This window comes from Amphibalanus amphitrite, unplaced genomic scaffold (genome assembly GCF_019059575.1).
Source record: "Amphibalanus amphitrite isolate SeventyFive unplaced genomic scaffold, NRLGWU_Aamphi_draft 000587F_arrow, whole genome shotgun sequence".
NCBI lineage: Eukaryota > Metazoa > Arthropoda > Thecostraca > Balanomorpha > Balanidae > Amphibalanus > Amphibalanus amphitrite.
This window is the reverse complement of record NW_024882081.1, coordinates 90,055-114,550: the sequence shown is the minus strand read 5'-3', so window position 1 is coordinate 114,550 and position 24,496 is coordinate 90,055. Positions and strand designations below refer to the sequence as shown.

General features: G+C 61.5%; 1 protein-coding gene across 1 annotated transcript in view; it reads left to right on the top strand.

The window, feature by feature from the left end:
- The window catches only part of LOC122394362 (cadherin-23-like), a 51,195-nt gene extending 28,798 nt beyond the window's left edge, over positions 1-22,397 (top strand). The window contains exons 7-11 of the mRNA XM_043391196.1: positions 1,336-1,569; positions 5,944-6,834; positions 8,085-8,470; positions 13,295-13,447; positions 21,206-22,397. Coding sequence (XP_043247131.1) covers positions 1,336-1,569; positions 5,944-6,834; positions 8,085-8,470; positions 13,295-13,447; positions 21,206-21,560 — 2,019 coding nt within the window. The 3' untranslated portion in view covers positions 21,561-22,397. The remainder of the gene's footprint in view (positions 1-1,335; positions 1,570-5,943; positions 6,835-8,084; positions 8,471-13,294; positions 13,448-21,205) is intronic.
- Positions 22,398-24,496: the final 2,099 nt, after the last annotated feature.

The following is a 24,496-nucleotide window of genomic DNA, read 5'->3' as shown; positions in this document are numbered from 1 at the left end:
GAGGTCACGAGGTCAAACACATCGTAGAATGCCCCAGGTACGATACAGCACACACCAGTAGCCGGAGTGGTACCGCACACACTAGTACATACCAGGTATCTGGCACACTGCAATAACGGACCACACCAGTACCACACACACCAGTAGGTACCAGGAACGGTACAACAACGGCACACACCAGTGTCAAGTACGATACGGTACGACGGCACACCCTACCCGTGTCACCCCGTCCCCCGCACGGCACACCCTGCCCGTGTCACCCCGTCCCCCGCACGGCACACCCTGCCTGTGTCTCACCCCGTCCCCCGCACGGCACACCCTGCCTGTGTCTCACCCCGTCCCCCGCACGGCACACCCTGCCCCCCGCCCCCCGCACGGCACACCCTGCCCCCCGTCCCCCGCACGGCACACCCTGCCCCCCGTCTCCCACACTGCACACCCTGCCCGTCTCACCCCGTCCCCCGCACTGCACACCCTACCTGTCTCTCACCCCGTCCCCCGTACGGCACACCCTGCCCCCCCCCCCCGTCCCCCGCACGGCACACCCTGCCTGTGTCTCACCCCGTCCCCTGCACGGCACACCCTACCCCCCGTCCCCCGCACGGCACACCCCGCCCCCCGTCCCCTGCACGGCACACCCTGCCCGTCTCCTCCGTCCCCACACTGCACACCCTGGCCCCCGTCCCCTGCACGGCACACCCTGCCGCCCCCCGCTCTCCCCACATTGCACACCCTGCCCCCCGTCTCCCACACTGCACACCCTGCCCGTCTCACCCCGTCCCCCGCACTGCACACCCTACCTGTCTCTCACCCCGTCCCCCGTACGGCACACCCTGCCCCCCCGTCCCCCGCACGGCACACCCTGCCTGTGTCTCACCCCGTCCCCTGCACGGCACACCCTACCCCCCGTCCCCCACACGGCACACCCTGCCCCCCGTCCCCTGCACGGCACACCCTGCCCGTCTCCCCCGTCCCCACACTGCCAGTGCACACCCTGGCCCCCGTCCCATGCACGGCACACCCTGCCGCCCCCCGCTCTCCCCACATTGCACACCCTGCCCCCCGTCTCCCACACTGAACACCCTGCCCGTCTCACCCCGTCCCCCGTACGGCACACCCTGCCTGTGTCTCACCCCGTCCCCCGCACGGCACACCCTGCCCCCCCCCCGTCCCCCGCACGGCATGCACCCTGCCTGTCTCTCACCCCGTCCCCCGCACGGCACACCCTGCCCGTCTCTCACCCCTGGTCCCCGCACGGCACACCCTGCCCGTCTGACCCCTGGTCCCGCACGGCACACCCTGCCCGTCTCACCCCGTCCCCCTGTCCCCCGGCAGGTCCGCGTCAAGGACATCAATGACGCGCCGACTGTGACGTCGCCCGGTGACGGCTTCGAGCTGGAGGTGCCCGAGGACACGTATCAGAAGGGCGACGCCGTGCCGGTGGTGATGCCCAACGGCACGGCGGTGGTCGTGTGCGCCTCCGACCCGGACGACCCGGACACGGATAACGCGCGGCTGTCCTACAACCTGGACGGCTCGACTCCGGATGACGCCGCCACGCTGTTCTACGTGAGAGAGCCGACCGCGACACTGGGCCGTACACCGGGCCACTGGGAGAGGGCCGACCGCGACACTGGGCCGTACACCGGGCCACTGGGAGAGGCCGTACACCGGGCCACCGGGAGAGGGCCGTACACCGGGCCACTGGGAGAGGGCCGTACACCGGGACTGGGAGAGGCCGTACACCGGGCCACTGGGAGAGAGCCGACCGCGACACTGGGCCGTACACCGGGACTGGGAGAGAGCCGACCGCGACACTGGGCCGTACACCGGGCCACTGGGAGAGGCCGTACACCGGGACTGGGAGAGGGTCGTACACCGGGCCACTGGGAGAGGGCCGTACACCAGGACTGGGAGAGGGCCGTACACCGGGCCACTGGGAGAGGGCCGTACACCAGGACTGGGAGAGGCCGTACACCGGGACTGGGAGAGGGTCGTAGACCGGGACTGGGAGAGGGTCGTACACCGGGACTGGGAGAGAGCCGCGTACACCGGGACTGGGAGAGGGCCGTACACCGGGCCACTGGGAGAGGGCCGTACACCGGGCCACTGGGAGAGGGTCGTACACCGGGACTGGGAGAGGGTCGTACACCGGGGCCGTACACCAGGACTGGGAGAGGGCCGTACACCAGGACTGGGAGAGGGTCGTACACCAGGACTGGGAGAGGGCCGTACACCGGGACTGGGAGAGGGCCGCGTACACCGGGCCACTGGGAGAGGCCGTACACCAGGACTGGGAGAGGGCCGTACACCGGGCCACCGGGAGAGGGCCGTACACCGGGCCACTGGGAGAGGGCCGTACACCGGGGCTGGGAGAGGGCCGTACACCGGGGCCGTACACCGGGCCACTGGGAGAGGGCCGACCGCGACACTGGGCCGCGTACACCGGGCCACTGGGAGAGGGCCGTACACCGGGCCACTGGGAGAGGGTCGTACACCGGGCCACTGGGAGAGGGCCGTACACCGGGCCACTGGGAGAGGGCCGTACACCGGGACTGGGAGAGAGCCGCGTACACCGGGACTGGGAGAGGGCCGTACACCGGGCCACTGGGAGAGGGTCGTACACTGGGACTGGGAGAGGGCCGTACACTGGGACTGGGAGAGGGTCGTACACCGGGACTGGGAGAGGGCCGTACACCGGGACTGGGAGAGGCCGTACACCAGGACTGGGAGAGGGCCGTACACCGGGCCACCGGGAGAGAGCCGACCGCGACACTGGGCCGTACACCGGGCCACTGGGAGAGGGTCGTACACCGGGCCACTGGGAGAGGGTCGTACACCGGGACTGGGAGAGGGCCGTACACCGGGACTGGGAGAGAGCCGCGTACACCGGGACTGGGAGAGGGCCGTACACCGGGCCACTGGGAGAGGGTCGTACACTGGGACTGGGAGAGGGCCGCGTACACCGGGACTGGGAGAGGCCGTACACCAGGACTGGGAGAGGGCCGTACACCGGGCCACTGGGAGAGGGTCGTACACCGGGACTGGGAGAGGGCCGTACACCGGGACTGGGAGAGAGCCGCGTACACCGGGACTGGGAGAGGGTCGTACACCGGGGCTGGGAGAGGGCCGTACACCGGGGCCGTACACCGGGACTGGGAGAGGGCCGTACACCGGGCCACTGGGAGAGGGTCGTACACCGGGACTGGGAGAGGCCGTACACCGGGACTGGGACAGGGCCGTACAGTGGGACTGGGAGAGGGTCGTACACCGGGCCACTGGGAGAGGGTCGTACACCGGGACTGGGAGAGGGTCGTACACCGGGACTGGGAGAGGGTCGTACACCGGGCCACTGGGAGAGGGTCGTACACCGGGACACTGGGAGAGGGTGTACACCGGGACTGGGAGAGGGTCGTACACCGGGACTGGGAGAGGGTCGTACACCGGGCCACTGGGAGAGGGTCGTACAGTGGGACTGGGAGAGGGTCGTACACCGGGACTGGGAGAGGGCCGTACAGTGGGACTGGGAGAGGGTCGTACACCGGGCCACTGGGAGAGGGTCGTACACCAGGACTGGGAGAGGCCGTACACCAGGACTGGGAGAGGCCGTACACCGGGACTGGGAGAGGGTCGTACACCGGGCCACTGGGAGAGGGTCGTACACCGGGCCACTGGGAGAGGGTTGTACACCGGGACTGGGAGAGGCCGTACACCGGGACTGGGAGAGGGTCGTACACCGGGCCACTGGGAGAGGGTCGTACAGTGGGACTGGGAGAGGGTCGTACACCGGGACTGGGAGAGGGTGTACACCGGGACTGGGAGAGGGTCGTACACCGGGCCACTGGGAGAGGGTCGTACACCGGGGCTGGGAGAGGCCGTACACCGGGACTGGGACAGGGCCGTACAGTGGGACTGGGAGAGGGTCGTACACCGGGCCACTGGGAGAGGGTCGTACACCGGGACTGGGACAGGGCCGTACAGTGGGACTGGGAGAGGGTCGTACACCGGGCCACTGGGAGAGGGTCGTACACCGGGCCACTGGGAGAGGGTCGTACACCGGGACTGGGACAGGGCCGTACACCGGGCCACTGGGAGAGGCCGTACACCGGGACTGGGAGAGGGTCGTACACCGGGCCACTGGGAGAGGGTCGTACACCGGGACTGGGAGAGGGCCGTACAGTGGGACTGGGAGAGGGTCGTACACCGGGCCACTGGGAGAGGGTCGTACACCGGGACTGGGAGAGGGCCGTACACCGGGACACTGGGAGAGGGTGTACACCGGGCCACTGGGAGAGGGTCGTACACCGGGACTGGGAGAGGGTGTACACCGGGACTGGGAGAGGGTCGTACACCGGGACTGGGAGAGGCCGTTCACCGGGACTGGGACAGGGCCGTACAGTGGGACTGGGAGAGGGTCGTACACCGGGCCACTGGGACAGGGCCGCGTACACCGGGCCACTGGGAGAGGGCCGTACACCAGGACTGGGAGAGGGCCGTACACCGGGCCACTGGGAGAGGGCCGTACACCAGGACTGGGAGAGGCCGTACACCAGGCCACTGGGAGAGGGCCGTACACCGGGACTGGGAGAGGGCCGTACACCGGGACTGGGAGAGGGCCGTACACCGGGCCACTGGGAGAGGGCCGTACACCAGGACTGGGAGAGGGCCGTACACCGGGAGTGGGAGAGGGTGTACACCGGGCCACTGGGAGAGGGTCGTACACCGGGACTGGGAGAGGGCCGTACACCGGGACTGGGAGAGGGCCGTACACCGGGCCACTGGGAGAGGGCCGTACACCGGGCCACTGGGAGAGGGCCGTACACCAGGACTGGGAGAGGGCCGTACACCGGGCCACTGGGAGAGGGCCGTACACCGGGAATGGGAGAGGGTCGTACACCGGGAATGGGAGAGGGTCGTACACCGGGCCACTGGGAGAGAGCCGTACACCGGGCCACTGGGAGAGGGCCGTACACCAGGACTGGGAGAGGGCCGTACACCGGGCCACTGGGAGAGGGCCGTACACCGGGCCACTGGGAGAGGGCCGTACACCGGGACTGGGGGAGGGCCGTACACCGGGCCACCGGGAGAGGGTCGTACACCGGGACTGAGAGAGGGCCGTACACCGGGACATCCGCCGGGGCTGGTAGATATTAACCGAGGACATCCGCCGGGGCTGGGTAGATATTAACCGAGGACATCCGCCGGGGCTGGGTGTAGATGTCTGCCGGGGCCGGTGGACGCGTAATCTGGGGATGGTAGACGCACACCGTGGCTGGTAGACATACGCCGTGGCTGGTAGACATACGCTGGGACTGGTAGATATCCGCCGGGCTGTTAGACATCTATTGGCGCTGGTAGATGTCTGGCGGATCTTACAGATGTTTACCAAGGCTAGCTAGTCTGCCAAGCTATATTGAGTCTGGTAGGCATGAGGCATCTGCCGAGACTAAATACACACCTTTTTTGGTAGTGGCTATAAAACTTTAGGGACAGCCGCCTGGCGACGCCAAGAATATGCTCTACATATGTATAAGCGTTCAGCCGGCGGCAGTAGAGACTAGAGCTACACCAGTTCCAGGGGCAGCAAAACACTACAATGTTTCTGTGTGAATGTTTCTGTGTGTAGATAGACACACAGAAACATTCCTGGAATGTGGTATATTTCAGCAGGATAACAGATCCCGCGAAAATCGAACTATCTAATAAAACTAGATTCTAGAAATTACATTTTTGGGGAGGGTTGCTGTAAATGCTCAGTACAAGTAGTAGTTGGTGGTATTGTTCGCTACTTACATATTTATTTAAAGCCAGTTTTTTCGCAGTTATTTATATTTTATAGTATTTATACTTGCAGTTATTTACCAGCTCAACCAGGGTCAGGCTAAGTGTGCCAGCCTCTGATGTTCTGTTCGGCGGCTGACGTTCTGTCCGGCTGTTCGGCAGCTGGCGCTGGAGCCGAAGAGCGGCTGCCAGTCGCTGATGCTGCGCGGTCAGCTGGACCGGGAGGGCCCCAACTCCCAGTACGACCTGCACGCCGCCGCCCTGGACAGCGGCACGCCGCGACTGCAGAGCATGGTCCACATCCGCGTCACCGTGGGGGACGTGGACGAGTTCGCCCCCGAGTTCACCGAGCGCTACAACAACGACACCCACTTCACCGAGGGGAACGACACCAAGGCCGACGTCAAGGACATCACGGCCAAGGCGCAGGATGACGACCAGACGGACATCATCTTCTACTTCCTGGTGGGCGGCGACCGAGACACGTTCGAACTGGTGAACTCGAGCGCCGAGACGCCGCAGCTGCGCAACCTGAAGGAGCTGGACCGCGAGACCAAGGACCGCTACAGCCTGATCCTGAAGACAACCCGGGAGAACAAGCAGCCGCCGGACGTTGAGGTGTTCGATCCGTCGGACCCCTCGCAGCTCAGCCTGACCGTGGTCGTGGACGACATCAACGACGTGACGCCCAGCTTCGGCGAGCGGCGCTTCATGGGCGGGATCGCGGCCGGCGACCAGCAGACCACCATCCTGCGGCTGCAGAGCGACGACGCCGACCTGGACGACCCGACCACCTACGCCATCGTGTCTGAGTTCACCGCCAGCGACCCCAGCATCTCCAACATCAGCCAGCCCTTCCGCCTGAACTCGCCCGACACCGCCGCGCTGCAGCTCAACTTCGACGTCAGCGACGGCATGGACGGCTACTTCGACTTTGACGTGTCGGCCACGGACACCGCCGGCCACAGCGACACCACCTCGGTCCGCATCTTCATCATCGTGGAGGCCGATCGCGTCAAATTCGTGTTCGCCAACCAGGCTGCGCTCGTCGAGGTGAGGATTGTCTAATGCCCCCTCCACCAGTGTTCACCAGAGGATTGTCTAGTCACCCCTCCACTAGTGTTCGCCAGAGGATTGTCTAGTCCCCCTTCCACCGGTGTTCGCCAGAGGATTGTCTAGTCCTCCTCCACCAGTGTTCACCAGAGGATTGTCTAGTCCCCCCTCCACCGGTGTTCGCCAGAGGATTGTCTAGTCCTCCTCCAGCCATCCGCCAGTGCTGGCTGGTGGATCGTCTAGTCCCCCCTTCCGCCACAGCTGAATTGGAGGCTGTCATTGGTAGTTTGCTTGGGCAGGCAACGCATTTTTTCGTTTGGCATTGCCTTTTTGCTAATGTCTATTACTGTCCTGTTTCCGTGGATCTCCTGTTGCTGTTTTATTAGAGTTCAATGTATCACCTTCTCAAGGTTTAAAGCACAGGACTGTAGCAAGATTACTAGAACATAACATTACTAGCTTGTGATCTCCAGCAGGAGCAGCTTATCAGGAACGTCGTGACTAACTATGTGTTACAAGTACCTACAACATGGCAACTCTTCTAAAACTTTGTAGTACCTAAGTAACATCACAACTAAGCTCAATATTTGCCGTACCTATTATTTCACAAACTCACTAAAACCACAGAACTATCGGTGTCCTCTCACATCCCCTGCCCCCCCCCCATCCCCCAGCAGGACAGTATAGCCGCCGCTCTGACAGCTCCCCTGTCTCTCCCTGTCCGCAGAACCAGCAGGACAGTATAGCCGCCGCTCTGACAGCTCCCCTGTCTCTCCCTCTACACAGGCCCAGCAGGACAGTATAGCCGCCGCTCTGACAGCTCCCCTGTCTCCCTGTCCGCAGGCCCAGCAGGACAGTATAGCCGCCGCTCTGACAGCTCCCCTGTCTCTCCCTGTCCGCAGGCCCAGCAGGACAGTATAGCCGCCGCTCTGACAGCTCCCCTGTCTCCCTGTCCGCAGGCCCAGCAGGACAGTATAGCTGCCGCTCTGACAGCTCCCCTGTCTCTCCCTGTACACAGGCCCAGCAGGACAGTATAGCCGCCGCTCTGACAGCTCCCCTGTCTCCCTGTCCGCAGGCCCAGCAGGACAGTATAGCCGCCGCTCTGACAGCTCCCCTGTCTCCCTGTCCGCAGGCCCAGGAGGACAGTATAGCCGCCGCTCTGACAGCTCCCCTGTCTGTCTCCCTGTACACAGGCCCAGCAGGACAGTATAGCCGCCGCTCTGACAGTTCCCCTGTCTCTCTGTCCGCAGAACCAGCAGGACAAAGTGGCCGACATTCTGACGGACGTGTTCTCGGTGGACGGCCAGGATTACGTGGCCAACGTGGAGACGGTGACCGAGTGTCCGGACGGGCCGCAGCCCTGCACCAACATGATCACTCACTTCATCGACATGGCGCTGCCGGAGCCGGTGCTGGCCAGCGTCATCATCAACCTGCAGTTCCAGGGTGACGTCACCAAGAACCTGCTGCAGTCGCTGGGCCAGCTGAACCTGAACCTGACGGCCATCGGGGACACGACCGTGCAGCCTCCGGACGACAACGACACCGTCTTCCAGATGCTGCTGATCGTGGTGGGCTCGGTGCTGGGCGGCATCCTGGCGCTCACCTGCATCACCTCCTGCATCCACACGCGCAAGTGAGGACCGCGGCACACACACACACACACACACACACAACTAGGTACACATGCACCAGTGAGGACGCCTGGGGACACACACTAGTGAGGACCGGCCAGGGATATGCACACAAGTGAGGACCGCGCAGAGGATACACCGCACCAGTCGCGACCTTTGTCTCCATTCTGATTGGTTTCTCTCCGTTACCACCCTGTGTGTCTCCATCTCTACCGCTGTATTTTCATAACAGCAGCTGCGTCTCTCGATTACCTACCTTGCTGTGTCTCCGTAACTACCGCTGCTTTTCGAATTGGACCGCTGTGTCATAGGCGGCGGAACGGGGCACTGGGCAACGTGCCCCCTTTGATTTTGGCATTTTAACATTGGCCCGATGGGCGTTGCGTGGAAAGAATGGGACCAAAAGTCAGCAGTGTTCCCTCCCCCCTTAACCCGCGCACCGACGGGGGTCTGCGCCAACTTCGTACCGACGGGGGGGGGGCGGATGACCGCCCCCCCCTGAGATCTCGAGAACGAAGCAAGATAGCGGCAAGCGGTAAACGGCATCGAATACGCACGAACAAGGTCTACAATTTTTACTAAGGTCATTTTCAGGTCAGGTCAAAGATGACGTCACAGGGGTCAAAAAAGTCAAAATGGTGGCGCTAGATATGGAGAGTTTTTCTCGAATAACTTTCGAATAAGTCAGGAAAGGGACAAACTAAGGGCATCATCGTGATCCTCTCGTCAATCCGCATCGAATGATATATGTTGACCTCGAAAGGTCAAGGTCAAAGGTTGACCTCAGGTCACGTGACCTCGAGATCATCATGTATATCATTCGATGCGTCTTGACGAGCTGAACACAATGAGACCATCCGCGCGGCTGTATCTTGTTCCTGTACGGAGTTATTGGCAAAAAACCGCTGGTGACCTTTGGTGACGTCACATGACCTTACAGCTGCCCAACAGCAAAACAGACCTCAACGTAGTGAAGGTTGATCGTATATGAAGTCATGTATGGTATATGGGGTCATTCCGACCCGTTTTAGTGGTAAAAATAGGGAGTTGATTTTCCCCCATTGACTTATAATGGGGAGGTCGAGAAATTGACCTGACCTTAGGTCACCGATATCAAAATTCCGAGATAAACAAATTGTAGCTACTAATGACCTCATAACATCCTGCGACTTTCAAAGGCCTCCGACATCTACTGTAGCTCTGGCCTCTGGCACGGTGACAAAGTTGCAAAAAAGTGACTTGAGGTTGGGTCATTCAAAGTGACCTGGTGACCTGACCTTAAAAGTTAGGAGGTTCAGACTTGCACATCATGTGTAAAATTGATGAAAAAATAGTCGTACCAAATTTCGCGGCGCGTAGCGCCCGCGGTTTTCCGCTATTCGCGAAAAACCTCAGGGGGCGGATATCCGCCCCCCGTCGGTGCGCGTTTAACCCGAGGCCCGTAGGGGGGCCGAAACGGCCCCCTGTCCTTCTCCGTTGATATCTCCTAAACGGCTGGAGATATCGCCCAGGGCTGTTAAAAAAGCAAATTGCGTCCCCGACCAAAAAATGAGAGCAAAAAATGACCCCGACCTTTTTACGATTCATGTATGCAGGCTGCATGCAACTACGATGTGCGTTTCCTTAGGTTTCATTTCTATATTATTTTTTTTTACGAGCAGTCATAGGTACTAAATTGCTTATCAGACTCGCGCTTCGAAATTTCCAGTTTGTTAATTAAATGTCACGGCATCACTCGGTCAGCGGCTAGCGTAACAGACGAAGAACCCGGAAAGGGTAGGGGGCGCTACGATCGTCGAACAAATGCAATAGGTGTCGCTATTGTATCGGTAGCTCACAACGACGCCGGCTAGAAACTATCGACCCCGCATGAATTTACCATGTCCAACCGGTCTGACCCCGGTTCCGAATCTAGTCGTTTGTCTAGTCGTATAGCTGGCTACAACTGGTCGTCAATCAACCCCGCTTGAAATAGCACAGCCGACAGCGGGGTCGGTGTCTAAGCGTCTGTTAGTATGTGTTTGATCATCTAGTTTGATCTGGTTTTCGCTAGCAACTGTCGACGGTATTTTTGCTGTTAACGGAAGTGAGTTGTGGCTACTAATTGTTCATAACCATGTTGTAGGTATGTATTAGGTAGGGGCTTTTTATGTCCTTGTTAAAGGGGATATACGTTGTGGATTCAATGATATCTATTACTTGCGTTTAGTTTCTGCTTTATTTGAAAGTTATTTATTACTGTAAAAGTTTACTACCTAAATGTGGTAATTTTGACCCCCGGTACTTGAACTTTTACTGATAGGGTAGACCGGGGCACGTCGCCCCGCCGAGGTAAAACGCCTCACCGATGTTTCTCGGAACTGGCAAGGATCTGGGGCAATATTCTCTCTTCTATAAAACGTGCACTATATGATCATTATATGACCAGACTGGAAAGAAATTGTGATGACTCCTTAGGGAGATATAGCCAAAAATGTGTCTTTGGAGTGATTTTTATGTTTTGTTGTCAGGTTATGCATCATGGCGTTCTTTTATGGTCCACATCAGGTCAACGACTTTTATGTATTTTGAACAACTGTTATCTAACGCTTATAATGCCGGGCTGGTTCGTGTTAAATTATGTCTTGCTGGAGTGCAAGGCGTTGTTTTCTGACCGAACTACGTGATGGGGTAAAACGCCCCAGTAGGTCGCGGGGCAAAAAGCCCCATGGGGCGTTTTGCCTCATGTGTTGTTCGTACTATCCACTTCCTAATGTTCGGTAGCTGGCAAACAGTAAGTTGCTATGCATTTATGTGTAGTTTTCTCAGCAACCGGATGGCAAAGGAAGTATTTGGTTGACAGTTGCATGGCAATAATTTATTATTTGGCCTTATGAGGCAGGTGAAAAACCTGCACATACAATAGTGTCATAGCTGAACACCTGATAGGATGGAAGGTGCTAACTTCAGTGCCGTGCCTCCCAAGGTCTAACGGACCTCTCATATAAGATTTGGTCAACTAGCATGTCTAATCTTTAATCTAGAGTATGGGGCTTCTTGCCCCGGGCCGTGGGGCGTTTTGCCCTGGGGTTGGGGCAAAATGCCCCATTTGCAGTTGCTTCACAAATCACTTCATATCTGGGAGTCCGATCATAAGTGAATGAATTTGAGGGATGGAATTTAAAGTAAAATGTCCCAAGAACGCATTGAGCACAAATTTGGCCTTCCAGGTGATGTAGGACAAAAGTTATGTAGCAAAATAAATTATCTGGGGCGTCTTGCCCCAGGCTACCCTACTGTGTCCCCGACGACGTCAATAAGACATAACACTTTACCAGCCCTGAATCGCCACCAAACTTTCAGGACTCCTCCGGGAATCAATTTTACACATTGTGACAAAACAATTTTTTAGAGGCTATGATAGGTTGGTTACAAATGACGTCAGAATGACGTCATGTTCTGCCATTTTCGACCGTAAAAAGACCTTCGGAAGAAGAGCTGTCAGGCCTACAGCCTTTAAGATACAGAAAAACGGTCAGGACATTAAAGGTATAGAATTGACAGGGCTACAAAACTGTCATCTCGGATTTTTGAAATTTTTAAGTTCTGACCCCGAACAATCAAAAATGCATTTTTTTATATATTAGCCAAAAATCCAAAAAGTTTTTTGAGTTTCGAAAAAAAAAAACGGAATATATGTGATAGTACCTACCGTCTTCTATTTATATACCAAATTTCTGCTCGATATCTCATTTTTTGGCCAAGTTAGGTGTAGCGAAAAAACTGTTCAAAATGATGACGTCAAATTTTCAAGCTCCATTTTTGGCAATTCTAAACCACGTAGGGCAAAACAAAGACCACTATTGGACTCCCCGTGACAAGTTGCGTCGAATCGATACCCATTTTATGCAAAAATATCAACTTTGAAATTTGACCTAATTTGATCTGACTTTGACCTGACCTTCACCAAAACGTGACCTAAGCTGGCCCCAAAGGCTGCCTGAGTGCCTGACCCACATAATTGCGTTTGTCATGTAAAATGTACCATAAAACATGTATCACACGACACTTTCATATTGTGACCCCCCAGTAGTGACCTGACCTCTGTGACCTGACCTGGTATCAGTGACCTCAGATAACGAAGTATGTGTTTGACGAACAATGTACTATCGATGGTTTCCAATAACTTACCAATTTCCTCGATTTCACAACACATTTCTTGAAATGCCTGTGAACGGTGAAAATCCGACCTTTGACCTGACCTGTGACGTCATCGGTTTGACCTATGTCAATGAAATTAGGTCACAAGGTAGTTCCGCGGTGGGGCTATCGAACGCTGTTTGAAATTTGAAACTCGGCCGGTAAATTTCCGAGATCTTAAGGGGGGCCGAAAAGCCCCCCCCCCCCCCGTACAGGTCGTAGGGTCCGCCGGTAGCCCTACAGGGCGCGGGTTAATTGAAGGTGTTCCACCGCCACTGCGCTGTGTCTCTCCATAGCCACAGCTGTATCCCCCAATTACCACCGCTATATCTCTCCATTACCACCGCTATATATCTCCGTTACCACCGCTGTATCCCCCAATTACCACCGCTGTATCCCCCAATTACCACCGCAGTGTCTCTCCATTACCACCGCTGTGTGTCTCCATTACCACCGCTATATCTGTCCATTACCACCGCTGTGTCTCCCCATTACCACCGCTGTATTTCGCCATTACCACCGCTGTATTTCCCCATCACCACCGGTGTGTCTCTCCATTACCATCGCAGTGTCTCTCCATTACCACCGCTGTGTCTCCCCATTACCACGGCTGTATTTCGCCATCACCACCGGTGTGTCTGCGGCAGGCTGCGCCGCCAGGTGAAGGCGCTCTCCATTAACGCGTTCGGCTCGCGCGACTCGGGGATGCAGGCGGCCGGTCTGGCCGTGCCCGGCACGAACGTCTACCAGGGCGCCAACCCTATCTACGACACAGAGGAGCGGGCCGCAGACGCCGGCAGGTGAGTTCAGAGGGACGACCGGGGTACGGAGTTCAGAGGGGCGACCGGGGTACGGAGTTCAGAGGGACGACCGGGGTACGGAGTTCAGAGGGACGACCGGGGTCAGAGTCAGAGGGACGACCGGGGTACGGAGTTCAGAGGGACGACCGGGGTACGGAGTTCAGAGGGACGACCGGGGTGCGGAGTTCAGAGGGACGACCGGGGTACGGAGTTCAGAGGGGCGACCGGGGTACGGAGTTCAGAGGGGCGACCGGGGTACGGAGTTCAGAGGGACGACCGGGGTACGGAGTTCAGAGGGACGACCGGGGTACGGAGTTCAGAGGGAGGGGGACGACCGGGGCACGAAGTTCAGAGGGACGGCCGGGGTACGGAGTCAGGGGGACGACCGGGGTACGGAGTTCAGAGGGACGACCGGGGTACGGAGTTCAGAGGGAGGGGGACGACCGGGGTACGGAGTTCAGAGGGACGACCGGGGTACGGAGTTCAGAGGGACGACCGGGGTACGGAGTTCAGAGGGACGACCGGGGTGCGGAGTTCAGGGGGACGACCGGGGTACGGAGTTCAGAGGGACGACCGGGGTACGGAGTTCAGAGGGACGACCGGGGGGACGACCGGGGTACGGAGTTCAGAGGGACGACCGGGGTACGGAGTTCAGAGGGACGACCGGGGTACGGAGTTCAGAGGGACGACCGGGGTACGGAGTTCAGAGGGGCGACCGGGGTACGGAGTTCAGAGGGGCGACCGGGGTACGGAGTTCAGAGGGACGACCGGGGTACGGAGTTCAGAGGGACGACCGGGGTACGGAGTTCAGAGGGAGGGGGACGACCGGGGCACGAAGTTCAGAGGGACGGCCGGGGTACGGAGTCAGGGGGACGACCGGGGTACGGAGTTCAGAGGGACGACCGGGGTACGGAGTTCAGAGGGAGGGGGACGACCGGGGTACGGAGTTCAGAGGGACGACCGGGGTACGGAGTTCAGAGGGACGACCGGGGTACGGAGTTCAGAGGGACGACCGGGGTACGGAGTTCAGAGGGACGACCGGGGTACGGAGTTCAGAGGGACGACCGGGGTGCGGAGTTCAGGGGGACGACCGGGGTACGGAGTTCAGAGGGACGACCGGGGTACGGAGTTCAGAGGGACGACCGGGGTACGGAGTTCAGAGGGACGACTGGGGTACGGAGTCAGGGGGACGACCGGGGTACGGAGTTCAGAGGGACGACCGGGGCACGGAGTTCAGAGGGACGACCGGGGTACGGAGTTCAGAGGGACGACCGGGGTACGGAGTTCAGAGGGACGACCGGGGTGCGGAGTTCAGGGGGACGACCGGGGTGCGGAGTCAGGGGGAGGGGGACGACTGGGGTACGGAGTTCAGAGGGACGACCGGGGTACGGAGTTCAGAGGGACGACCGGGGTGCGGAGTTCAGAGGGACGACCGGGGTACGGAGTTCAGAGGGACGACCGGGGTACGGAGTCAGTCGGGACGGACGGCCGGGCCGCGCGCGGAGTTGAGGGGGGGGGGCACGGGGCCGGGGGGTGGGCGGGCGGGGAGACGAGCCCGGGGGCGGGGACGGAGGAGGTATAAATGTGAGCGCGTCTGACTAGCGTACAGAGGGGCTCAGTGTGACGTGTTAGGGGGAAGGGCGGTCTACGTACCGCGTAGTGTAGTTAGAAGGAGAGGAGGAGGTCAAAGAAATATTCAAATGTGGACTGCCGCCCGCCGCAGATTGCTCTAACACGTCAGCTGTTTCTGGCGGTGATAATTCGCCTGATTATCGCGACGACTTAGTAGCGCCCCTGTGCGCGGACGTAGCACACTGACAGTCCCCCCCCCCTCCCCCAGTGTGTCCTCAGCGGGGACTCGGTGCTGATCGGACCCCCTCCCCTCCCCCAGTGTGTCCAGTGGGACTCTGTGCTGATCGGACCCCCCTCCCTCCCCCAGTGTCCTCAGCGGGGACTCGGTGCTGGTCGGACCCCCTCCCCTCCCCCAGTGTGTCCAGTGGGGACTCTGTGCTGATCGGACCCCCTCCCCTCCCTCAGTGTGTCCAGCGGGGACTCGGTGCTGATCGGACCCCCTCCATCTTCCCCAGTGTCCAGTGGGAACTCGGTGCTGATCGGACCCCCTCCCCTCCCCCAGTGTGTCCAGTGGGGACTCGGTGCTGATCAGACCCCCTCCCCCAGTGTGTCCAGCGGGGACTCGGTGCTGATCGGACCCCCTCCCCCAGTGTCCAGTGGGGACTCGGTGCTGATCGGACCCCCCTCCCCCAGTGTGTCCAGCGAGGACTCGGTGCTGATCGGACCCCTCCCCTCCCCCAGTGTGTCCAGCGGGGACTCGGTGCTGATCGGACCCCCCATCCCCCAGTGTGTCCAGTGGGGACTCGGTGCTGATCGGACCCCCCTCCCTCCCCCAGTGTGTCCAGTGGGGACTCGGTGCTGATCGGACCCCTTTCCCTCCCCCGGTGTGTCCAGTGGGGACTCTGTGCTGATCAGACCCCCTCCCCTCCCCCAGTGTGTCCAGTGGGGACTGTGTGCTGATCTGACCCCCTCCCCTCCCCCAGTGTGTCCAGCGGGGACTCGGTGCTGATCGGACCCGCATCCCCCAGTGTGTCCAGTGGGGACTCGGTGCTGATCGGACCTCCTCCCCCTCCCCCAGTGTGTCCAGTGGGGACTCGGTGCTGATCGGACCCCCTCCCCTCCCCCAGTGTGTCCAGTGGGGACTCGGTGCTGATCGGACCCCTTCCCCTCCCCCAGTGTGTCCAGTGGGGACTGTGTGCTGATCTGACCCCCTCCCCTCCCCCAGTGTGTCCAGTGGGGACTCGGTGCTTATCGGACCCCCTCCCCTCCCCCAGTGTCCAGTGGGAACTCGGTGCTTATCGGACCCCCATCCCCCAGTGTGTCCAGTGGGGACTCGGTGCTGATCGGACACCCTCCCCCAGTGTGTCCAGCGGGGACTCGGTGCTGATCGGACCCCCTCCCATCCCCAAGTGTGTCCAGTGGGGACTCGGTGCTGATCTGATCCCCTCCCCTCCCCCAGTGTGTCCAGCGGGGACTCGGTGCTGATCTGACCCCCTCCCCCTCCCCCAGTGTGTCCAGCGGGGACTCGGTGCTGATCGGACCCCCTTCCCTCCCCCAGTGTGTCCAGCGGGGACTCGGTGCTGATCTGATCCCCTCCCCTCCCCCAGTGTGTCCAGCGGGGACTCGGTGCTGATCTGACCCCCTCCCCCTCCCCCAGTGTGTCCAGCGGGGACTCGGTGCTGATCTGACCCCCTCCCCCTCCCCCAGTGTCCAGTGGGAACTCGGTGCTGATCGGACCCCCATCCCCCAGTGTGTCCAGTGGGGACTCGGTGCTGATCGGACCCCCTTCCCTCCCCCAGTGTGTCCAGCGGGGACTCGGTGCTGATCGGACCCCCTCCCCCTCCCCCAGTGTCCAGTGGGGACTCTGTGCTGATCGGACCCTCTATGCCTTCCCCCAGTGTGTCCAGTGGGGACTCGGTGCTGATCGGACCCCCTCCCCCAGTGTCCAGTGGGGACTCTGTGCTGATCGGACCCTCTATGCCCACCCCAGTGTGTCCAGCGGGGACTCGGTGCTGATCTGACCCCCTCCCCCAGTGTCCAGTGGGGACTCGGTGCTGATCTGACCCCCTCCCCCAGTGTCCAGTGGGGACTCTGTGCTGATCGGACCCTCTATGCCCTCCCCCAGTGTGTCCAGCGGGGACTCGGTGCTGATCTGACCCCCTCCCCCAGTGTCCAGTGGGGACTCGGTGCTGATCTGACCCCCTCCCCCAGTGTCCAGCGGGGACTCGGTGCTGATCTGACCCCCTCCCCCAGTGTCCAGTGGGGACTCGGTGCTGATCGGACCCCCTCCCCTCCCCCAGTGTGTCCAGCGGGGACTCGGTGCTGATCAGACCCCTTCCCCCAGTGTGTCCAGCGGGGACTCGGTGCGCTGATCGGACCCCCTCCCCCAGTGTCCAGTGGGGACTCTGTGCTGATCGGACCCTCTATGCCCTCCCCCAGTGTGTCCAGCGGGGACTCGGTGTGCTGATCGGACCCCTCCCCTCCCCCAGTGTGTCCAGCGGGGACTCGGTGCTGATCGGACCCCCCTCCCCCAGTGTGTCCAGTGGGGACTGTGTGCTGATCGGACCCCCTCCCCTCCCCCAGTGTTTCCAGTGGGGACTCGGTGCTGATCGGACCCCCTCCCCTCCCCCAGTGTGTCCAGTGGGACTCTGTGCTGATCGGACCCCCCCCCCCCCTCCCCCAGTGTCCTCAGCGGGGACTCGGTGCTGATCGGACCCCCTCCCCTCCCCCAGTGTGTCCAGTGGGACTCTGTGCTGATCGGACCCCCCCCCCCCCCTCCCCCAGTGTCCTCAGCGGGGACTCGGTGCTGATCAGACCCCCTCCCCTCCCCCAGTGTGTCCAGCGGGGACTCTGTGCTGATCGGACCCCTTCCCCTCCCCCAGTGTGTCCAGTGGGGACTCGGTGCTGATCGGACCCCCTCCCCTCCCCCAGTGTGTCCAGCGGGGACTCGGTGCTGATCAGACCCCCTCCCCCAGTGTGTCCAGCGGGGACTCGGTGCTGATCGGACCCCCTCCCCCAGTGTCCAGTGGGGACTCGGTGCTGATCGGACCCCCATCCCCCAGTGTGTCCAGTGGGGACTCGGTGCTGATCGGACCCCCTCCCCTCCCCCAGTGTGTCCAGTGGGGACTGTGTGCTGATCGGACCCCCTCCCCTCCCCCAGTGTGTCCAGCGGGGACTCGGTGCTGATCGGACCCCCTCCCCTCCCCCAGTGTGTCCAGTGGGGACTCTGTGCTGATCGGACCCCCTCCCCTCCCTCAGTGTGTCCAGCGGGGACTCGGTGCTGATCGGACCCCCTCCATCTTCCCCAGTGTCCAGTGGGAACTCGGTGCTGATCGGACCCCCATCCCCCAGTGTGTCCAGCGGGACTCGGTGCTGATCGGACCCCCTCCCCTCCCCCAGTGTCCAGTGGGAACTCGGTGCTGATCGGACCTCATCCCCCATTGTGTCCAGCGGGGACTGTGTGCTGATCGGACCCCCTCCCCTCACCCAGTGTGTCCAGTGGGGACTCGGTGCTGATCGGACCCCCCTCCCCCAGTGTGTCCAGCGAGGACTCGGTGCTGATCGGACCCCCTCCCCCAGTGTCCAGTGGGGACTCGGTGCTGATCGGACCCCCTCCCCTCCCCCAGTGTGTCCAGTGGGGACTCTGTGCTGATCGGACCCCCTTCCCTCCCCCAGTGTGTCCAGCGGGGACTCGGTGCTGATCGGACCCCCTCCCCTCCCCCAGTGTGTCCAGCGGGGACTCGGTGCTGATCGGACCCCCTCCCCTCCCCCATTGTGTCCAGCGGGGACTGTGTGCTGATCGGACCCCTCCCCTCCCCCAGTGTGTCCAGTGGGGACTCTGTGCTGATCAGACCCCCTCCCCTCCCCCAGTGTGTCCAGTGGGGACTGTGTGCTGATCTGACCCCCTCCCCTCCCCCAGTGTGTCCAGCGGGGACTCGGTGCTGATCGGACCCGCATCCCCCAGTGTGTCCAGTGGGGACTCGGTGCTGATCGGACCTCCTCCCCCTCCCCCAGTGTGTCCAGTGGGGACTCGGTGCTGATCGGACCCCCTCCCCTCCCCCAGTGTGTCCAGTGGGGACTCGGTGCTGATCGGACCCCTTCCCCTCCCCCAGTGTGTCCAGTGGGGACTGTGTGCTGATCTGACCCCCTCCCCTCCCCCAGTGTGTCCAGTGGGGACTCGGTGCTTATCGGACCCCCTCCCCTCCCCCAGTGTCCAGTGGGAACTCGGTGCTTATCGGACCTCCATCCCCCAGTGTGTCCAGTGGGGACTCGGTGCTGATCGGACCCCCTCCCCCAGTGTGTCCAGCGGGGACTCGGTGCTGATCGGACCCCCTCCCCCTCCCCCAGTGTGTCCAGTGGGGACTCGGTGCTGATCGGACCCCCTCCCATCCCCCAGTGTGTCCAGTGGGGACTCGGTGCTGATCTGATCCCCTCCCCTCCCCCAGTGTGTCCAGCGGGGACTCGGTGCTGATCTGACCCCCTCCCCCTCCCCCAGTGTGTCCAGCGGGGACTCGGTGCTGATCGGACCCCCTCCCCTCCCCCAGTGTCCAGTGGGAACTCGGTGCTGATCGGACCCCCATCCCCCAGTGTGTCCAGTGGGGACTCGGTGCTGATCGGACCCCCTTCCCTCCCCCAGTGTGTCCAGCGGGGACTCGGTGCTGATCGGACCCCCTCCCCCTCCCCCAGTGTCCAGTGGGGACTCTGTGCTGATCGGACCCTCTATGCCCTCCCCCAGTGTGTCCAGTGGGGACTCGGTGCTGATCGGACCCCCTCCCCCAGTGTCCAGTGGGGACTCTGTGCTGATCGGACCCTCTATGCCCTCCCCAGTGTGTCCAGCGGGGACTCGGTGCTGATCTGACCCCCTCCCCCAGTGTCCAGTGGGGACTCGGTGCTGATCTGACCCCCTCCCCCAGTGTCCAGTGGGGACTCTGTGCTGATCGGACCCTCTATGCCCTCCCCCAGTGTGTCCAGCGGGGACTCGGTGCTGATCTGACCCCCTCCCCCAGTGTCCAGTGGGGACTCGGTGCTGATCTGACCCCCTCCCCCAGTGTCCAGCGGGGACTCGGTGCTGATCTGACCCCCTCCCCCAGTGTCCAGTGGGGACTCGGTGCTGATCGGACCCCCTCCCCTCCCCCAGTGTGTCCAGCGGGGACTCGGTGCTGATCGGACCCCTTCCCCCAGTGTGTCCAGCGGGGACTCGGTGCGCTGATCGGACCCCCTCCCCCAGTGTCCAGTGGGGACTCTGTGCTGATCGGACCCTCTATGCCCTCCCCCAGTGTGTCCAGCGGGGACTCGGTGCTGATCGGACCCCCTCCCCTCCCCCAGTGTGTCCAGCGGGGACTCGGTGCTGATCGGACCCCTCCCCTCCCCCAGTGTGTCCAGCGGGGACTCGGTGCTGATCGGACCCCCCTCCCCCAGTGTGTCCAGTGGGGACTGTGTGCTGATCGGACCCCCTCCCCTCCCCCAGTGTTTCCAGTGGGGACTCGGTGCTGATCGGACCCCTCCCCTCCACCAGTGTGTCCAGCGGGGACTCGGTGCTGATCGGACCCCCCTCCCCCAGTGTGTCCAGTGGGGACTCGGTGCTGATCGGACCCCCCTCCCCCAGTGTGTCCAGTGGGGACTCTGTGCTGATCGGACCCCCTCCCCTCCCCCAGTGTGTCCAGCGGGGACTCGGTGCTGATCGGACCCCTCCCCTCCCCCAGTGTGTCCAGTGGGGACTCGGTGCTGATCGGACCCCCTCCCCTCCCCCAGTGTGTCCAGTGGGGACTCGGTGCTGATCTGACCCTCTATGCCCTTCCCCAGTGTGTCCAGCGGGGACTCGGTGCTGATCGGACCCCCTTCCCCTTCCCCCAGTGTGTCCAGCGGGGACTCGGTGCTGATCGGACCCCCTCCCCTCCCCCAGTGTGTCCAGCGGAGACTCGGTGCTGATCGGACCCCCTCCCCTCCCCCAGTGTGTCCAGCGGGGACTCGGTGCTGATCTGACCCCCTCCCCCAGTGTGTCCAGTGGGGACTCGGTGCTGATCGGACCCCCTCCCCTCCCCCAGTGTGTCCAGCGGGGACTCGGTGCTGATCGGACCCCCTCCCCTCCCCCAGTGTGTCCAGCGGGGACTCGGTGCTGATCGGACCCCCTCCCCTCCCCCAGTGTGTCCAGCGGGGACTCGGTGCTGATCTGAACCCCTCCCCCAGTGTGTCCAGTGGGGACTCGGTGCTGATCGGGGTGGAGGACGCCCCTGAGTTCGCCAGCTCGGGCCAGCGGCGCGGCCAGCCCGTCTCGCACGCCAACCCGGCCTACCAGCCGGAGTCGGAGCAGGCGGCGGAGCCCGCCGACCGGCTGGACGTGGACCCGGGCGTGTTCGACGAGAACAGCCGCCACCACATGCCCACCTTCGAGCCGGACGACGACGACGAGCCGGCCGCCGGCCAGTCGCCGTTCGCCGGGAGCGGCGGGTCGCCGTTCGGCGGCGGCGCCACCCAGAACCCGCTGTTCGGGGCCGAGATGAGCGCCGACGGCGACCTGAGCGACGGCGGCACGCACTTCTGAGCGGCGGCGGCCGACTCGGGCGAGCAGCGGCCGAAACCCCGGGAGGAGGTCGCTGCAGAGCGGCCGAACCCCCGGGAGGAGGGCGCCGCAGAGTGGCCGAAACCCCGGGAGGAGGGCGCTGCAGAGTGGCCCAACCCCCGGGAGGAGGGCGCTGCAGAGTGTCGGGGATGAGTTGTTGGGAATGTGTGGAGAACGCGGGAAGTGCTGCGGGTATTTCGGGGCCAATGTTGATCGATACCTATGGTACACCTGCGCCTGTGGTGCCTACATATAGCGGGTTGGAGTGAAGGCGAGGTGCCTGATTGGGCCACCACTGCGGCGGGTTCGTGGGAGGCGGCGCCGGAGGGGGCGATCAGAGGGGAGCCGCGCCTGGCAGGGGTGACAGTGCGCCAGGTGAGGTCTGTGATTCTGAGGGCGCCGACAGACCACAGGGAGGCTAGGCGAGTACGGGACCAGTGAGTGCACCCCGGGGCGGTCCGGCTGACTGGCCAGCTGTGGAAAACAGGCCAAATTAGGTATAGGGACAATGAGTAGTAGGGGTGGAATCAGTCAGCGCCCAGCGGATCCCGTGTGAATTATATCTGACATGACACGGGTGGGCTGTTTTCGTGTATCAACCTTAGGACGAGTGATCCAAGACGCGGCGATACTGCCGTCTGTGCCGCTCGGTGATTGATTTGTGATAGGGACTGGGTAGGTATATGCTGGGGGCGTGGAACGACGCGCCATGTTTTTCACGATGAATTGTGTCGCAGTCGCTTACTAGTCCACTAAATGCATCACGGGTGAATTCGTTTTATTATTAGGGTTGTTGTTACTGACGAGTTGTAGTGGGTAGTAAACATACCTATTTATTATCCCTTTACGCACTGACCCGACAGTACTGGAGATTGTCGAGGGCTACGGCAGTGGGCCCGCAATGTCTGAGAATGATGCGTGATTTACCCGTCTCCGCGCTGTGGGAGGACTGGCACAGCTCTATGTATTGTCCGGACTCGGGACTCGCACGGTAGCTGAGTTCTTGTTACAGCTGCCACCATGGGAGGACGGTCAGTGAAATGAATACAACTGAAATGACCGGGTGAAATGATCTCTGACATCGGCCGGGGCAGAGGGCGCCACATGGACCGCCGATCTGCTCAGAAGTATATGGCGCGTCGGACAGGTACTGGTGAGCCCGGGCGGCGTCCGAGCACCCGCACGGGGGGACGTGTTGAACCGGCAGAGTCTCAGCCGGTGAGGCCGCCGACATCGTCCATCACCTCAGCTAACTATATCTTCAATGGGCACAGAGGATGTTCTCCTATTTGTAACACAGTGAGTAGTTGCAGTTCTCCGTGATGCTGAGCCACCCTACTGCTATAATGTCGGCTGTTTCTGCCGAGTCCCTTCTCTTCGAGCTCCGTAACTAGCGTCGCCGCCGGAGCCTGTTCCTCCGCCGGTCTATTCGTCAGTCTACGCTGCTGTCTGGTCAGACCTCGACACACACAGACGGTGGTGTACTGCTGCTCTCTGATCACACACAGACGGTGCTGTGTCCCGCTGCTCTCTGATCACACACAGACGGCGGTGTACTGTGTCCCGCTGCTCTCTGATCACACACAGACGGTGGTGTACTGTGTCCCGCTGCTCTCTGATCACACACAGACGGTGGTGTCCCGCTGCTCTCTGATCACACACAGACGGCGGTGTACTGTGTCCCGCTGCTCTCTGATCACACACAGACGGCGGTGTGCTGTGTCCCGCTGCTCTCTGATCACACACAGACGGCGGTGTACTGTGTCCCGCTGCTCTCTGATCACACACAGACGGTGGTGTACTGTGTCCCGCTGCTCTCTGATCACACACAGACGGTGTTGTGTCCCGCTGCTCTCTGATCACACACAGACGGCGGTGTACTGTGTCACGCTGCTCTCTGATCACACACGGACGGTGGTGTACTGTGTCCCGCTGCTCTCTGATCACACACAGACGGTGGTGTACTGCTGCTCTCTGATCACACACAGACGGTGGTGTCCCGCTGCTGTCTGATCACACACAGACGGCGGTGTCCCGCTGCTCTCTGATCACACACAGACGGCGGTGTACTGTGTCCCGCTGCTCTCTGATCACACACAGACGGTGGTGTACTGTGTCCCGCTGCTCTCTGATCACACACAGACGGTGGTGTACTGTGTCCCGCTGCTCTCTGATTACACACAGACGGTGGTGTACTGCTGCTCTCTGATCACACACAGACGGTGGTGTCCCGCTGCTGTCTGATCACACACAGACGGCGGTGTCCCGCTGCTCTCTGATCACACACAGACGGCGGTGTACTGTGTCCCGCTGCTCTCTGATCACACACAGACGGTGGTGTACTGTGTCCCGCTGCTCTCTGATCACACACAGACGGTGGTGTACTGCTGCTCTCTGATCACACACAGACGGTGGTGTACTGTGTCCCGCTGCTCTCTGATCACACACAGACGGTGGTGTACTGTGTCCTGCTGCTCTCTGATCACACACAGACGGTGGTGTACTGTGTCCCACTGCTCTCTGATCACACAGACGGCGGTGTCCCGCTGCTCTCTGATCACACACAGACGGCGGTGTACTGTGTCCCGCTGCTCTCTGATCACACACAGACGGCGGTGTACTGTGTCCCGCTGCTCTCTGATCACACACAGACGGTGGTGTACTGTGTCCCGCTGCTCTCTGATCACACACAGACGGTGGTGTACTGTGTCCCGCTGCTCTCTGATCACACACAGACGGTGGTGTACTGTGTCCCGCTGCTCTCTGATCACACACAGACGGTGGTGTACTGTGTCCCGCTGCTCTCTGATCACACACAGACGGCGGTGTACTGTGTCCCGCTGCTGGGGCATTCCACGACAAATCGACCAAAAAAATCGCTAAATAACACTCTACCTTTCCAATTTTAATGAAATTTC